This window comes from Neolamprologus multifasciatus, chromosome 16 (assembly GCF_963576455.1).
Source record: "Neolamprologus multifasciatus chromosome 16, fNeoMul1.2, whole genome shotgun sequence".
Lineage (NCBI taxonomy): Eukaryota > Metazoa > Chordata > Actinopteri > Cichliformes > Cichlidae > Neolamprologus > Neolamprologus multifasciatus.
In genome coordinates this window covers 279,310-296,920 of record NC_140454.1, presented here as the reverse complement: position 1 = coordinate 296,920, position 17,611 = coordinate 279,310, and the positions used below count along the sequence as shown (strand labels likewise).

Below are 17,611 nucleotides of genomic sequence, written 5' to 3'. Positions count from 1 at the left end.
CAGGAAACCTGCAACTTCTTCACACCTGAAACTAGCCTGTAAATTTTCCCTCATCCTACTGTAGGGGCCTCTGCAAGTGTGGAGGATTCCGGAAGGCTACAAGATGACAACTTTGGAATTCTATTGAAAGGAGTCTTTCATATTTGTTTGTCAACGCTGAACCCAGGGCAATCTACGCTAAATTAGCGTTTTTAGCTAACAGCTACAACATGCATAAACGTTACTGTACGGATATTATTTGTTAACATGACGCTTGTTCTTATACATGTAATACATTTATTACCAACCTGAGAGTTTCTCAACTGGTCATTTGACATCACGAATGTCTTCAGAAGAATTACTCCAGCTCCAGCTCAAGATGTCGTAGATTGCCACTTGCGGTCCGCTAGTAAAACGAAGTTCGATTACTCTGCGCTCGATTACGCTTGAACCGGAACCGGATGTAAGTTCCAAAAAACTGAATTTTGGAACTGAAATTGAATGGTGAGAAGTGAAACTGAAATTATTCGAGAGCTGAATTTTTAAAGGATAAAATGCAGTTTCAAAGCAAACGAATTCATTTTCAAAATATAAAATTCATTTTCAATTTAGTGATGATCATTTTCAAACCATAAATTCCATTTCAAATTAGACTAATTCAAATTCAGTTTTCAAAAGCATTTATTCAAGTTACAATTCAGATTCAATCTGAGCAATTCAAATTCAAATTTAACTTATTTAAATTCAGTTTCTGATAGCACAGATTTCTGCCCATAGAGTACTAGTAAATAATTTTCCAGTACGTGTACGTTACACATGCTATATTAAAAAAATTATGATTATTATTTTGCTAACTATCAAACTCGCTGGAGAAATGATTGAAATGCACTGAGTGTGATGCAGTATGGCAGCGCTATTATGGAATATGCTGTGAACTTAGCTAACATTACTTAGCAGTGATATGAGTTAATTTACTCAAGTGAAAGCTTTAAACATTAGCTCGATACATAACTAGCTAACTTAAGGCTTTCTGGTTAACCCTCTGGGGTCGACGGACCCAGAGTCTCCATTTCAACTTGGGTTGAACGTGCGGACTTCAAACTATAACAGTTTTTAAATTGTGTTAATAGGCCACGTAAAACCGACGTTCTTTTTCTGAATACAACAGTGGCGTTTACTTCGGGAAGATACGGTAAAAACAGCGTTTTCTAAGGAGAGCGCTAGCAAACACACTTTGCTTGTGAGTGAAAAAAGAAAAAAAAACACTCCTTCCCTATTGGTGGAAAAATGTACCATGTCGACCAATCAAAAAATGATATGGCAATATGTGGCATCTGGTTGTTTGGGAAGAGGGGGAAGTTTTAGGAGTGACCGGCGAGAGAGAGAGAGTTTTGATAGGTGAGAGATTTGTGACGTTTACCGTGTTTGGAGTCTCAAGTTAGTGTGTTGTCTTGTGTAGTTAGAACTGACACACAAAACAAAACAACGACTACACTACACACTACTAGTGATGTCACAGTTGCTGCAAAAAAGCCAACAAAGGCAGATTGCAGTGTAAACGCTGAGTGACACACCTGCTGTCAGACCTGCAGGTTTATCCCTGTGCTGTTCTCATCTGTGTTATAGTGACACAAACTATTTTTTAACACTAATAATTGGTGTGCCGCCTTCTTTGGTGCAGAACAGCTGATTGTTCTGTAAATAGTTTTAAAGGGTTATATAAAAAACGTCTGAGCCTTGGCTGCATTTTTAGGTAAATAGTACCATATAACTTTGTTGTTTTCAAAACTTGTGCATATTTTTTAAAAATGTACAATTTCTATTTGCATTTCAAGTTATGAAAATGATTCGTTAAACATGCTTCTGGTTTTTACAGTCAAAAATATCACTTTCTACTAGTATTTTAAATTTTGTCTGAATTTAGATAAACTGTGCTGATACAGTTTGTCAAAATGAGTAAATAACAGATTGGCAAGATAAACAGTTTTTAAAGGTGAAATATAGAGGCCAAATCAAAAGTAGTCATAAACAGCCAATTATACCCTGGACACCAGAGGGTTAAAGGCTAAAAGCAAAGTTGTCACCAATACTGTTTATATTTGTGTGTATTGCTGCAGCTTTTTTGAGTATTAACTTGGTGCCTTTGGGTGAAATAATGGTAATATGAGTGATCCATATGGTCACAAAGAATAGCCACTTTTTTCTGTGCTACCAAAGTTCCCCGGCTTGAAAATGTTTGAAAAGGGACCTTGAAAGTGCTTAAAAAGTGCTTGAATTTGACCCTGAAAAAGGCGTATGAACCCTGTGTACACCCAACACTGAGCCTCCAATCACCAGTCCAACAAACCTGAAGTTTGCTGATGAGACCGCCATCATTGGGCTCATCTCAGGTGGAGATGAGGAGCTCAGTGCTGCAAAAACAATGGAGCTCATGGTGGACCTCGGGTTGAAACTAGCCCCTCAGATCCCATCTTCCTGCATGCCTGCCCAGTGGAGACAGTGAAGTCCTTCCACTTCCACTTTAATTGGCTGCAATCTACCTTCCCTACAAGACCTATTTAGGGATTTATCTACCTTTAAAAGCGGGGTCAGACCATCCGCAGCTCTTATTACGCTGCCTTGACGATGTCAAACAGTGGTTGTCATTAAATTTTTTAAAGCTAAATGAAAATAAAACTGAGGTTGTCATTTTTGGCAACGTTAATCATATTGACAGCACTCTGGGCCCCCTTTCCTTCTATCGTAAAACACATGTAAAAAACCTCGGTGTCTACATTGATGGTTCTTTTAAATTGAATAAGCAGGTGAGTGCAGTAGTTCAGTCCTGTTTCTTTCAGTTAATGCAGCTAGCCAAGGTAAAGCCATCCCTCCCGGCTAACGTCTTTGAGCGTGTTATTCACCTTTTCCTTACTTGCAGATTAGATTACTGCAATTCATTGTATTATGGTCTAGATCAGGCCACCATCCATTGTCTTTAGATGGTTCAAAATGCAGCTGCTCGCCTGCTAACTGGTACCAAACGGAGAGAGCATATAACCCCAGTTTTAGCTTCTTTACACTGGCTTCCTGCCTCCTACAGGATCCAATTTAAACTTTTACTTTTTGTTTTTAAGTCACTTAACGCCCGAGCCCCTTCTTACCTGTCTGAGCTCCTCTCTGCTTATGCTCCAGGAAAAACCATGAGGTCTAGCTCAGAATGAATGCTGTCCATCCCACAGATTAATCTCAAATAAGTCTGTGGGATGCATCTTACAAAGATGCAATTACTTCTCATGTTAATGTTTAAGATGCTTGTGGTGGGGCATGGTCTGCGGTGCTGTGTTGACGCACCTGCACGGCACCGCAGACCACGCCCCACCACAAGCGTCTTAAACATTAACATGAGAAGTAACTGCATCTTTGTATATGCATGTTACAAACTTTGAATAAGTTATGTGGATGATGACATCTGATGCATACATTTTTGCATTTTCATTGCATAATAAAACGCTTTGTGTATCTGTTCACAAGCTAATCAAAACGCACGGACTAAACCCGCTATGTGTGTAAAGACATTTAAACCAGTTATGCGTAGCTGAGCCTCAAAACAATGCTGCATGTGCATTAATAGTAATATTACATTCATAATCAGTCTGAATCCATTTTTAGACATTGTCTGCTGGATGTGACAGACAGGACTAGTACTTGACTCAAGTCAAGATTTGCTACATCGGGACCTTAAATATGGACACTGACCTCCATCTGTTTGTGGATCCAGCTGAGAGCGAGTGTGATGCGGGTGTAAACGCCCGGCTTGTTTATGTGAGCACAGCCAATGCCCCAACTGGTTGCTCCCACTAGCTTCCACACAGACGAGTCCTCACAGGCAAGCGGACCGCCGCTGTCCCCCTGGAAACACCAGATAGGTGAAAACATACATACGCCCCTTTTCCATTAGTACCTAATCATGTCGACTTGCCACGGATTGTGTCATGTATTTAATATATAGTCGTAGTGCTTATTGTCTGATTATATTGTTTTATGTATGCCAGACCCAGACGAGAACTATGTTAAGGGTAACAGGTTGCCCTGGCAACAGACTTTAGAAAGAGGAAGTGCAAAGCTGCACCGGAAATTTGACACAAAGAAAAGAGGAACTTGTACCATATAATGTTTGTATCAAAACTGGGTGTGACGTGCTGCAAAATATAGCAAGACGAGGTGCTGATGCCTCAGACTTGGGCTGGCGTGTTTGTGTGTCTGCTCAGTCTCCATTTTCCGGAAAATATAAAATTAAAGATCATTTTTTTGAGTTAGACCACTTTGAGCCGTGTCTTTCTTTGCCATTAAAGAATACAAAGAACGCAATTTAATAATAGACACTACTCGACTCGGATCGACTGGTTTGCCATTACATCCCTTGTACCTTGTTTGCATGCTTGTGGTCATAGCAACGCGTACAGTAGTTTAAATCTGTGCTCTCTGTCATTCTCCCTTTCAGACTCCTCCCCATAAAACTAATATATCTCATTTTAGTGCAAAAGAAAACTAGCTCTACCTGACAGGAGTCAATTCCACCATCCAGGTATCCTGCACAGATCATCCAGGAGGAGATTAAGCCCTTGTAAACCTCTGGTTTGTTGCAGTTCTGGTTGGAGATAAGTGGTACCTCAGCTGAGCGCAGAACAACACTAGTGTCTCCTGTTAAAAAGAAGAATTTCAACCATATAAATGTGGCCCCATCCCCACAAAAACACCCTAAACAACACCTAACTAAACAGAATACAAAATAAGCTTTAGATGTCTACACTCACCCTCTTCCTCTGTTGCACCCCAACCAGAGATCCAGCACAAGGTGCCCTCCTTAAACTCCTCTCCATGGCTGGGCAGGCAGATGGGCTGCACAGAGCCTGCAGGGAAAAGTGTTACTGATACATGTCAGACTTATTCATACAGTCTGATCTATGGGACTCCAAGGTCAGGAAGAAAATATCCTAGGAGAGAAAGTAAAGCAGAAGGGAGGGAAGAGAGTGAAAGATCCCTAAACAGGACTGAAAGGAAGATTATCTGATAGCTGTCACGTATTTTAAGTTTGCCAGACACGGAACGATCTTTGATGCAGTGCACTATGCAGTTTATAGGTCTAAAAGTACAATACGGGAAAAAAATAAGGCCGTCAATAATTTAGATTTACCAGTGAACAGAGAACGTACACCAACTCATGGGGCAACTGGTGTTCAGTGTGCAATCACTGTTGGGAACCCATTTGAAGTGGGATGTGTTCTGATGTGTACTTTTATATGTAGTAAAATCTATACTAATAAGGATGCATTTACTGTTGTATGTAGTGAAATGTATTTGCATAGCCATGCTCATTGTTCGCTTTCAGTATGTGCTGAAGACATTCTAACAAAGACGCACTTACAGGAATATGAAGTAAAGTAAACTACAAAGAATGTGAATAACAAAAGTAGTAAATCTGCCTGGTCTGGGGATTGAACTGCATCCTGCGAGTCTGCCAATGAAGACACCTGGAACACTTTAGCTTTGGCTATAAATAATGAGTGTTAGAGAGTGTTGTCAAGGAAAAAAGTTGTAGCGAATGAGATGTTGAAGGATACTAATACCATTAACTTCAAGTGGCTTGGCCAGTTTCATCAGTGCGATGTCATAGTCGAGTGCTTTTTGTCGGTAACGATTATGGTATACGATTTTCTCAACAGCCAAAGCCTTGGCCCCGTGAAGCGGCTGCTCTGTCAGTCCCACATAGACTGCCCACATGGAGGAGTTTACAAACCTGAGCACAAACGCAAGAAAAGATCCGGGGGGTGGGGGGGACAAAACGAAAAAAAAGACATGAGCACACAACAAATAGGGTAGTAGTGATGGGATTTCCGGCTCTTTTTAGAGATCCGGCTCTTTCGGCTCGGCTCATTAAAAAGAGCAGGCTCTTTCGGCTCCGAACCGGCTCTTCAGGTTGTTTTGTTGCTTGTTATTTAATCATTAACAATAATATAAAATTATGCAGAAAAGGAATTACTAATGTAACAAAAGTGGTTTTATTTATATATGTTTATATATGGCCCCTAGAGACAAAGCACGTACAAACTCTAAAGCATATACAAATTCCAAAAAGCACGTACAAACTCCAAAACACATTTCTAGCATTAACTGAACTTCCAAAACAGAGCTACCCAGATCACTTAAATTACACAATGGAAAGCATGTGTGTATTGTTTGTGTATTTATAGACAAGCACTCATATTTATTCAAATAATTAAAAACAAAATTCATTTACCTGTTACTACCACACACCAAATCCGGTCGTTGGTACTTGCTGGCTTGTGTAGCCACTAGGTAACAAAAGCTCAACACTGCGCCCAGCATCCTGGAGCACTTCTGTTGTCTTTTGTACGTGCTTCTTAGTTTTTACGTGTTTTGGAGTTTGTACGTGCTTTGTCTCTAAGGGCCACCATAAATATACTTTATTTATTCACTCCACATAAAATGTAATAAATAAATCATATAATACAAAGAACAACTATTTACATTTTAAACTTTTAACTATTTAAATTTTCAGCTTTTTCCTTTTAAACAAATTTAACGTGAAACAAAACAAAACACTGCAAACCACAACACAATTAAATATAAATTAAAATATTAAAACAAAAAGAAGATGCACATTCTCTGTCATATGGGCCTGCATGATTTCTGAATCCTTTATCATCTGCAACTGAAAATAGTGGATGATTACTATACCTTTCTAATGTGACGTTGTTGTCCCTGGCTCTCTTTCTCTCTGGCTCTGTTCCTGTGCTACTGCGAGTGTAACTAACGCCCCTCCCCCCCTCTGCCCAGCGCAAAGTACAGGCCGCACGTGCGGAGTTTAGCGGGAAAAAGGGCGAGAGAGAGGGTGAGAGAAGGAAAAATAAAAAACCTCACGGCTCCCAATAAGGAGCTGGCTCGCGTCGTTCACTTCAAAGAGTCGGCTCTAAGAGCCATTTCGTTCGCGAACGACTCATCACTATAGGGTAGGCTCAGTCTCAGTCTGTCCCAGTCGTTCCATCAGCCTCAGTGTGATCTTATAAGTGCTGCAAAGTGTGAACAGTAACAGATGATAACTGAGAAAAGTTTACGTCAATCTAAAATGTTCCTGATGTTTGCATTTAATAGATAAACATACTGAACGTGACCTCAACCGTTGTTGGCCAGCAGCGTGGTACATTGACTTGTTCTTATAGAGCTTTTCTGCTCTACCTGTACACTCAAAGCATTTTAGACAACATCAGTCATACTCTGATGTAGGGCTGCACGATTAATCGTTAGAAAATCGCGATCTCGATTCATACTTATGTGCGATCTCATTTCCAAATGACAACGATTTAAAAAAAAAAAAAAAAAAAAAAAGATGATTGTAGTGCATTCTGATCTGGGACATAATCTGCATGAAAACAAGCGCTCACGCTTCCTGCTCAACAAATGACAAGGGCGGAGCCTTATACCACGTGATACAGAAGCCATCTGGCAGGGAAAAAACAACGGAGAGCACGTGAAACTGCCCGAGGGGAGAAAACACAATGAGCGCAGAGGAAACGTTTCCTGATGGCGGTGAGAATGACAACCCCACTGAAAAATTACTTCCAAGAAAAGGTTCTCATTCCTCCGTGTGGAAGTTTTTTGCCTTCAAAGAAGACGATGAGAGTCAAAACAATATCATTTGCAAGCTGTGTTTTGCCATAGTAGCAGCACCACAAGCTAACACTACAAATCTGTATAACCACCTCAAACGTCACCATAAAGTGCAATATGACGAAGCTGTAAAGGCCGAGAAAGTGACAGGAGAAAATCCGTCCCGGTCAACCACCCAAACATCAATAACAGGAACCTTATACAGCGCTTCCCTTACCCGTCGAACTCCCGCAGGCACAAAGAAATTACGGAGGCCATCACTTATCACCTGACCAAAGATATGGCTCCATCAACACTGTGCAAAACGAGGGATTTAGGAGAACGATCAACACCCTGGACAAACGCTACACAGTGCCGTCCCGCAACTATTTTAAAAATGTTGCACTACCTGCTCTATACACGCAGTGTCGAGCAACGAGATGGAATTACAAGCAGTACAACATTTTGCGGCAACGACAAAATGTGAGCCATTTATTGTTTTTATGTTCAGTCTCAACTGTTACGAAGTTGATGTGCAGTTAATAAGTGCAATAAATATTTATATTGGAAAAGAGAATCGTGATCTCAATTCTAAGCAAAAAAATCGTGATTCTCATTTTATGCAAAATCGTGCAGCCCTACTCTGATGGCTTCATCAGAGAGCAACTTTGGAAATGATCAGTAGCTTGCCCACAAGTTTTTGGCAAGCAGGCTGGAACAGTCACCAAACTAGCAACCCTGTGATTAGCAGATGAGCTGCTCTACCTCCTGAGCTACAGCCACTCAGAGTGGAAATTATGTTACTGAAAACAGAGTAGAAGGAGAGGAGGAAAACCTGTTTGAGATAGAGAAAGAAAAGGAAACATTGGAGAAAGGAGGAAAGAATCAGGGCTATGACTGGTAAATAGAGCGAGCTGGCTGATATGGGAGGCAGAGCCTTCAGTTTTCAGGCGCCTCTTCTGTGGAACCAGCTTCCAGTTTGGATTCAGGAGACAGACACTATCTCTACTTTCAAGATTAGGCTTCAAACTTTCCTTTTTGCTAAAGCATATAGTTAGGGCTGGACCAGGTGACCCTGAATCCTCCCTTAGTTATGCTGCAATAGATGTAGGCTGCCGGGGATTCCCATGATGCATTGAGTTTTTCCTTTCCAGTCACCTTTCTCACTCACTATGTATTAACAGACCTCTCTGCATTGAATCATATCTGTTATTAATCTCTGTCTCTCTTCCACAGCATGTCTTTATCCTGTCTTCCTTCTCTCACCCCAACCAATCACAGCAGATGGCCCCGCCCCTCCCTGAGCCTGGTTCTGCTGGAGGTTTCTTCCTGTTAAAGGGAGTTTTTCCTTCCCACTGTCGCCAAAGTGCTGCTCATATGATTGTTGGGTTTTTCTCTGTATGCATTATTGTACAATCTACAGTGTACAGTGTACCACCCTGAATTTTACTTGGTATCGGATCGGAAAGGAAATCAGTGGTATCGCACATCCCTAGTGGATAGAGTGATCTTTATCCAGAAGTGGAAATTATGCTTGTTCATGAGGCTGTTAGTCGTGTTGTCCAGCATGAAACTTACTTACAGCGTGTCAGTAAAGGGTGACTTGCACTTCTTACCCGTGTGTAATGGCCCCATGGTGGGCTCGTGGATTTGACACCTTAAGGTTTTGAACATACATGATGAGCACAAGATTTCTGACAGCAGCTTGGCATCTCAGTTAGAAATGAAATGTAAAATGTTTTTGGAAGTATGGCTAATGTATAAGTTGACTTCTAAGGTACAACAAGGCCGAGAGGACGAGCAGATGGTTTACTACGTACTACAAAAACACTATTTTTAATCTTTGATCTTCCAACTGGATCTTTCTGTTCTGGCTTTGGTGTCTCCATTTATTGAGTCATACTTTGGGAATCACCCTGTTGTGATCCCCGAGGAAAGGGGAAGGTGTGACACACTCAGTGTTGGGGAGTAACGGAATACATGTACCGCCGTTACGTATTTAAAATACAAAATATGAGTAACTGTATTCTGTTACAGTTACCGTTTAAAAAGGTGGTATTTAGAATACAGTTACTTTGTTGAAATAAATGGATTACACGGCGGTACTTCCCTGCTTCATATTGTGGCGGGTCAGGACTGTTTGGGTTTTGTTTGACAGCTACGTTCTGTTGTTCCAGGCGGCAGCGTTACGGTTGCCATGGTTACAGGGTGACGCTCTCTCTCTGTGTGTTTCCTGGGTGAGAGAGGCCTTTTTGTTGTTGTTGTGCTAAGCTAATAGGCAGAATGCTACAGGTATAGCTCTAAAGAATGTAGCATCATGGGCAGTGTAGTCCGTGCTGCAGGGAGAATGGACTGCCATACATGTTATGTTTCTGTGAGCGAGGGAGGGAGAAAAAGGAAAAGTACGAGCTGTCATCGAGCAGAAACGGGAGCTGGAAGCATGTAAATATAATAATAACCACTGCAGCCAAGAAGAGAGCCTGACGAGCCCAGTTGTAAGTAAGCTATTAAGACTCGACTGTACACCGTGTTCGTGTTTTCCTCCAAAAACAATAAGTTCTGTTGGAGCAGCCTTTCAACGTCTCTCTCTGTCTCTCGCTAGCAAAGTTGACCCAGACAACAAAGTAAAGCTAGTTTTCAGCTACGAGCCCGTAGTAAAAAAGAGTTAACTTAAGTGCAGCTTTAATTTATAATTACTGCATGAACTGACCAGGAATTACAGGCAGCTTTATGCTGATGTGCTACATTTCTCTGAGCGTGTTTGCTGTATATAAGAACCATTTGTAGATCAGTCGTAATTAGTCTTGCACAGGTTTTTTGCTTGGTTTAAATTTGTGCAATATTTATTTATTTTTGTATTTTTCTAATATATCTCTGATTCACTTTTTCTTGCTGACACTTGCGCTGCTGGAACCCGCAGTGTGGGATTAATAAAGTCCTACCCTTTACCTATCAACATTTCTGATTTGTAGTTAAGACTGTGACATGTTTTCATCATTTGCAAGCCAGAAGAGTGATCGCTCTTGAAGCCTGCTTGTTGCACAATACTGGTACTAGCACTACTACTGCTTCTAATACTACTGCTGCTACTGCACAAGGGCCTCAGAGGGACATATGGCAGCAAGGGTTAGATGTCAGACACCTCGGGCCTGCAGGTTTGGGGCCGGGGGTAACAACACCGCCTTGTAAGAGATTCTAACATCCAGGTGTTACAGCTGATAAGGAGCCATAAACTATCCCCATTGTTCAGAAGCGATTACCAGTTTGTGGTTTTCTTTTTGACAGACACAAAGAGTGAGAGAGATTATGTTACTTTAAAAAAAAGAAGAAGGGGTTTTCAGAGCTGTACATATTTGAAGCAGACATCATAGAAACATGGGTCAACCCCATTTTTGGCATTGAGTGTTAAATTGTGAGCGTTTGAAAAAAACTTGCAAGTTCCTGCATTTACACTGTAGAGCAAAGAAAAGTTAGACGATGCTTGTACTATTGAGAATAACTATATACATAAAAACCACGGAAACAGACATGAAAAAGGATGTGTCTGTAAAACTGTCTGTAACCTCTGTGAGCTGTAAGATGTTTCTGCTATCAAAACAGTTTGTGTTGTTTAATCCTGAACCATTCTTGGTCAGGACACTTACATCATCAGAGAAAGCCCATGTTACTCCACACACAGTTAGAAAATCACAATGTTTGACCATAAAATCCCAGAATCATTCTGGGACAATAATTTCTGCAGCAGCAGAAAAATGTCTTTCCATGCCACTGTGCTTTGAAAATAGAAAATGTTGAAACCTTTTTAAAATGTAAAACATAAAATGTTGAAGATGTCCTGACAAAATCTGTGAATGTTTAGATTCATTGGTGTTTCAAACACAGAAGTTGGGTTTTAGAAATACAAGATGGGAACACGAGGCCGGAGAAGTAAATGCACCACAGAAGCTCCCTGCATGTGTTCAAATAAAGTACAAGTGATTTGCAATAAATAAAAAAGAAGCTCCATGAGACTGTTCACATCATCTAAGAAAGGCTCGAACAGAACCTCGAATGTTAAAGTTCACTTCCTGTCTGTGTGGTCATTGTGTTTTTATCACCTGAGCTAATGTGAATGCTGTAAAAGCACCCTGGCTTAAAAAGAAGTACACATTTGGAGAAATTGTACTTCAAGTTTTCCATCTTTTCTTTGATAAAAGAAAAACAAGTCATAAACTCCTTGGTGTGTTGATATCATGTAAGACATGGTGTCATAAAGGCGAGCTTAACAGTTAAGGTACGGTCCTCCATACAGCCTGTACTTCAACATAACCCTGACTGCCGTTTGGAAATTTACATTACTCTAAAATCAGTGCTGTGAGAGTGACTTTAAGATCACATCCAGCTTTAAAACTGAATCTAACATCAGCATTCTTGGAAATAGCTCTAAGATATTAAGAGAATATGGCAAATGCAATCACAGGATGGCAAAAAAAAAGGACTTTAAAATGAGATCTTCTTGTTTCATTGGAACAGAAAAGTACCACAACAAAGAATATGTGCAGCTATGTAAGAACAAGCATCTGCTTTGGAGTTTTTCATGTTTTGCATGCAGACTCAGGGCTGCTGGTCTCCTCTTGGCATTTTCTTATTTAAACGCAGTGTTGGGAAGGTTACTTTTAAAATGTATTCCATTACAGATTACATGCCCCAAAATGTATTCTGTAACGTATTCCGTTACGTTACTCAATGAGAGTAACGTATTCTGAATACTTTGGATTACTTAATATATTATCATGCTGTTTACAACTACATGAATGTACTATTGCTGTGATTTATTACTGTTACTGAAGGTCCGCGGCTCCGAACCGTAGTAAAGGGACCTCTGGCTAATACGGTGGGTTCTGTGTCGGGCTCGTAGCTGAAAACTAGCTTTACTTTGTTGTCTGGGTCAACTTTGCTAGCAGAGACAGAGAGAGGCGTTGAACGGCTGCTCCAACAGAACTTATTGTTTTTGGAGGAAAACACGAACACGGTGTACAGTCGAGTCTTAATAGCTTACTTACAGCTGGGCTCGTCAGGCTCTCTTCTTGGCTGCAGTGGTTATTATTATATTTACATGCTTCCAGCTCCCATTTCTGCTCGATGACAGCTCGTACTTTTCCTTTTTCTCCCTCCCTCGCTCACAGACACATAACGAGTATGACAGTCCATTCTCCCTGCAGCACGGACTACACTGCCCATGATGCTACATTCTTTAGAGCTATACCTGTAGCATTCTGCCTGTTAGCTTAGCACAACAACAAGGCCTCTCTCACCCAGGAAACACGCAGAGAGAGAGCGTCACCCTGTAACCATGGCAACCGCAACGCTGCCGCCTGGAACAACAGAACGTAGCTGTCAAACAAAACCCAAACAGTCCTGACCCGCCACAATATGAAGCAGGGAAGTACCGCCGTGTAATCCATTTATTTCAACAAAGTAACTGTATTCTAAATACCACCTTTTTAAACGGTAACTGTAACGGAATACAGTTACTCATATTTTGTATTTTAAATACGTAACGGCGGTACATGTATTCCGTTACTCCCCAACACTGTTTAAACGTTAGAACCTCAACACTGCATTGCCTTTTGCCATCAAACATTTCTTTAAGCCATCTGAAACACTGGGTTGTGGGGCAGCTGGTAAGGACTTGTGTATTTCTGGAGAGTCTGCCACACAGACCGTGACAACCTGAAGTGGTTTGGACATGTGCAGAAGAGGGATAGTGGATACATTAGGCAAAGTTGGAGCTGCCAGGCATTAGGAGACGAACACTATGGATACAACAAGGACTTAACAGACATAAGCAAAATAGTGTTTTTATGCCCGCTTAACAAACAGGCCTTTGTTGTCAGTATTAAGAAGAATCAGATGTTAATGCTTGTAGAGAATGTCTGATTGACTCACCCATACACACAATGTGCTGCAGTGATGACCCAGTATGGTGATATGATGGAGCCTCCACACAGGTGTTCATTCCTAAAATGGAGGCTAACTTGCCAGGGGAACTGGCCTTGTCTCGAGATGTTACCTCCAACAATACGTGTCCTGTACGCAGGCCTGAGACCACAATCTGAGGGCACAGAGAAATAAAGTGTCAAGCAGTTATAGTGTCACCATCAGAAGGTTAGTACTGTCCTATAGTGACAGTGTGTCAGCTGGGAACGAAGACAGAGGGGCTGAGACAGAGAAAGAGTATAGCACTACAAAGACAAGCTGGACAGGTGAGGAAATACGTGATACACTTCAGTTGTTAAAATTGTTACATGGGATGCTTTTTTTTAGTTTTACATATTTTAATTTATGCTATGTTGTTTGATCTTCTGTGTTGTTTCACTGCAAATAGTTCAAAGTTTATGCATATTGTACTTACAATCAGTGAATGGATCTTTTCGTCTACCTGATTATAAACTGGTTAAAGTTTGGTATTTATTTTTGTACTTGAAAATTAATTTTTTTTTCAGCATTGTCGTATGTTGAGGTTAATAAGCCAAATAAATAATAAACATTTGATATAATGTCTCCTGGGCTTATCCATTTCAGGGTCACGGGGATGCTGGAGCCCATCTCAGCTGCCATATGGCAGGAGGAGGGGCTTACCCTGCACAGGCAGTTGCAGGGCTGACACAGAGAGTCAGACAGCCAATCACACTTACATAACCCAGGACTTTCTTCTGTGCTGACCACTGCATCTTGATATAATGCGTGTTTTGTAAATTAGTAATTTTACAGAGTAACGACAAACTAATGCAACAAGTAGCGTAAAGAATTTGTTTTTCCAGTGAAGAATTAAGAAATGTAATGGATTACTTTTAAGAAAAGGTTACTTTTAGTAAATGTAATTAGTAGCAATGAAAGTGATCAGTAATGTGTAATACCTTACATTTGTGAGGTAACAACTTCAATACTGCTGACCAAAAAAAAGCCACTACTACTACTGCTACTTTGATGAAACCTTGCTCTGTACTAAAAAATCTTGAAGGAGAATGTCTCGCCATCAGTTTAGGCCCTGAATCTTAAGCCCTTAGGCAATTGTGCAGCAGGTATGATCTGAAACATGCAGCAACTCCACTGCTTAAAGCCTAAAAGAAGGGGAAAAGAAGCAGATTTTTGAATGCCTGGCCTGCTGAAAAAACAATTTTCTACCATTTAAACCAATTTAAGCATCACATTTAAGCATTTAAACAATGCTTAAATCACAGCAAAACAGTTAAATTTGGTTTATTAAACATTAGGTCTCTCTCTTCTAGGTCCCTAATTTAATAATTGAGCAGATATAGAGAGATAAAAGACAGAAGGATAAACCAGATGTTCTCCATTAAACCATCCAAGATGTTCTTTCAGTGCCAGAGGAACAGTCTGAGAACATCATCACCAGGGCAGGAGGTGCAGCACTACTGGAAGAGCATATGGGAGAAGGATGCAATGCATAACAAAAATGCTCAGTGGTTGGTGGATCTAAGAGCAGACCATGGTAATCTCCACCCTGAACATGCTTCAGTCACAGTCACAATGGGAGACATCCAAGAAACAGCATGAAGAGTTGGACAGGATCAGGGCCTGCTCTCCAGGTTGCTCAATAAGTTAACTGCACTCAATGAGTGTCTGGCAGCACAAACCAACCAGCTGCTAATGCATTTGATGCACCCAGAATGACCAGCTGCAGGCCAGATAGTCCTGATCCTCAAGAATCTCCAAAAGGGACTGGTCCCATCCAACTACTGGCCAAAAATCTGCCTCAGCACAACATGGATGCTCCTGTTAGGCATCATAGCAGCTAACATGAATAGGCACATGGTTCATACTCTAATATCTAGAACTGTACAAGATTAACAGGACCCTAAGAGCCGTCATCAAGAATAAAATGGAGATGGGCGGAAAAACACAAGAGGTTAACTGTTCGGTATAGGCCTAAACCCCCCCAGCCAGATCATCAGCAAGTCTGGCTACAGATACCGAATTCAGAATGGAGCAAACACCCTCTACATGGATGACATCAATCTGTTCGCCAGGAGTGAACGAGACATCAGTTCACTGATCCACACCACTAAGATCTAACAGAAGTGACATCGAAACTTCATCCGGTCCAGAGAAGTGTAGTCAGATGGTAACAAAGAGTGGGAGAAGACAACATTACAGACATTAAGGACCTCAGAATCCCAAAGGCAAATATGAACCATGAAGAGGCTGACAGGAAAGCTGTAACCACCAAATACCTGCAGAGTAAGGTAAGTCCTGAGGACTCAGATGAATGGGAAGAGAAAGATCCGGCCAACACCTGTGCCCTGCTGTTTGTCAGATACCCTGCTGATACAATAATTGGTCAAAGGAGAAGACAGAAGACACTGACATCAGGTCAAGAAAGCTCCTTACCATGCCACGTGTCATGATTAGGCTGTGTGCAGGCAGGATGAGGACCCAAACGCAAACTCACGGGAAAACAGGATTGAACTCAAAATACAGCTTTATTGCTGACAAAAGATAACGGCGATACAAAATAATATGAAACTAAACGGGGAAGTACTAAGGAACTGACTTACGAGGAAACACACGGAGGGGCACACAGTCATGAGGGAGAACGCGACACTGAACTGAGGGAGATGTGGACATAAATGCACAGAGGGTGAACAAGGGAAGTGGGAGCACATGGGGAACACAACTGACACAGATAATTGTAACGAGACAGGGCAGGGGTGAACACAACATGACGCATACTGACGAGAGACTGTCAAAGTAAAACAGGAAGTACACAGAGGTTCAGACAGGAGGAGAGAGAGCACGGACATAACGGAAAACATGGAATAAAACACGAGGGGAAACAAGGGTTCACAGATACACAAAGGGGCACACAGGAGGTAACCAAATAAGGAACATCTTAACTAAACAACCTAGGAACCAAGGCATAAATAGAGAACAAAATACAAAACACACGAAAACTAAGAATACTGGGCCAACATGGCCCAGGACCATGACACCACGAGGGTTTCACCCCAAGTCCAGCAGAAGCAGAAGAAAGGAGGCCAAGGACTAGTGTGTGTCTAAACCACTATCCATCAGCAGAAACCCAAGAAAGAAGAGGGGCGAGAAGATAAACCATTATAGAAGGACGTGCCCTTGTACAACATGTACTGGCAGATAGAAGAAGTAACTAATATTGAGAAATCCTAACAATGGCTGGACTAAGCTGGACTGAAAGACAGGACAGAGGCAATAATCATGGCAGCACAGGAACAAGCTCTAAGCACAAGATTCAAATGAGCTGGAGTCTACCACACCAGGCAGGGCATACATGGAACGCCATAACCAAGTGGCTAGAATAGTACACAGTAACATCTGTGTCAAGTATGGCTAGGAAGCCCCTTGGAAGTGAAAATGGGATATGCCCCCCAGGGTGGTTGAGAATGACCAAGCTGAGATCCCGTGGGACTTCCAGATACAGACAGCCAATCTGGCATTGACACTGCATGAAGAGTAGGCTAAGTATCAGGTTATGCTTTATAAGCAGGCAGTATATTCGAAGGGATTTGTACTCTTCTGGATTTGTTTGTACCCTGGAAGCAGCAATGTTTGGTCACTTTAAATTATTAAGTCATTTAGAGTGACACAGGTTCCTCTATCCTAATTGTAGGGGATATATATATATTTGCTCTACATTTTATAGCTTTATTTCAAAAAGCATTGAAGGATTAAAATCGATTAAATTTAAGTTTTCACCTCACGCCTTTCTACATACAATAAACTCAAAATTCTTGCAAATTTATTGAAAATAAAAAACATAAAATGCACAGGATTGTATTGAGGGTTAGATCAGGGAGAGGGTAAAGAAAATGTTCCGCAACAAAGAGCACAGCAGCCACCATCATTCATAAATGAAAGAACTTTGACCATGACTCTTCTACAGCTGGCCAACCAGCCAATCTGATCAATAAGGGTAGAAGACCATTAGTCATAGAGGTGACCAAGA

General features: G+C 41.2%; 1 protein-coding gene across 1 annotated transcript in view; it reads right to left on the bottom strand.

Annotated features, from left to right (window-relative positions):
* The window catches only part of tmprss3a (transmembrane serine protease 3a), a 33,359-nt gene that overhangs the window by 1,742 nt on the left and 14,006 nt on the right, over nucleotides 1–17,611 (bottom strand). Inside the window, 5 exon segments of the mRNA XM_085135155.1 lie at nucleotides 3,715–3,867; nucleotides 4,517–4,659; nucleotides 4,773–4,868; nucleotides 5,586–5,755; nucleotides 13,555–13,720. Of these exon segments, the coding sequence (XP_084991281.1) occupies nucleotides 3,715–3,867; nucleotides 4,517–4,659; nucleotides 4,773–4,868; nucleotides 5,586–5,755; nucleotides 13,555–13,720 (728 nt within the window).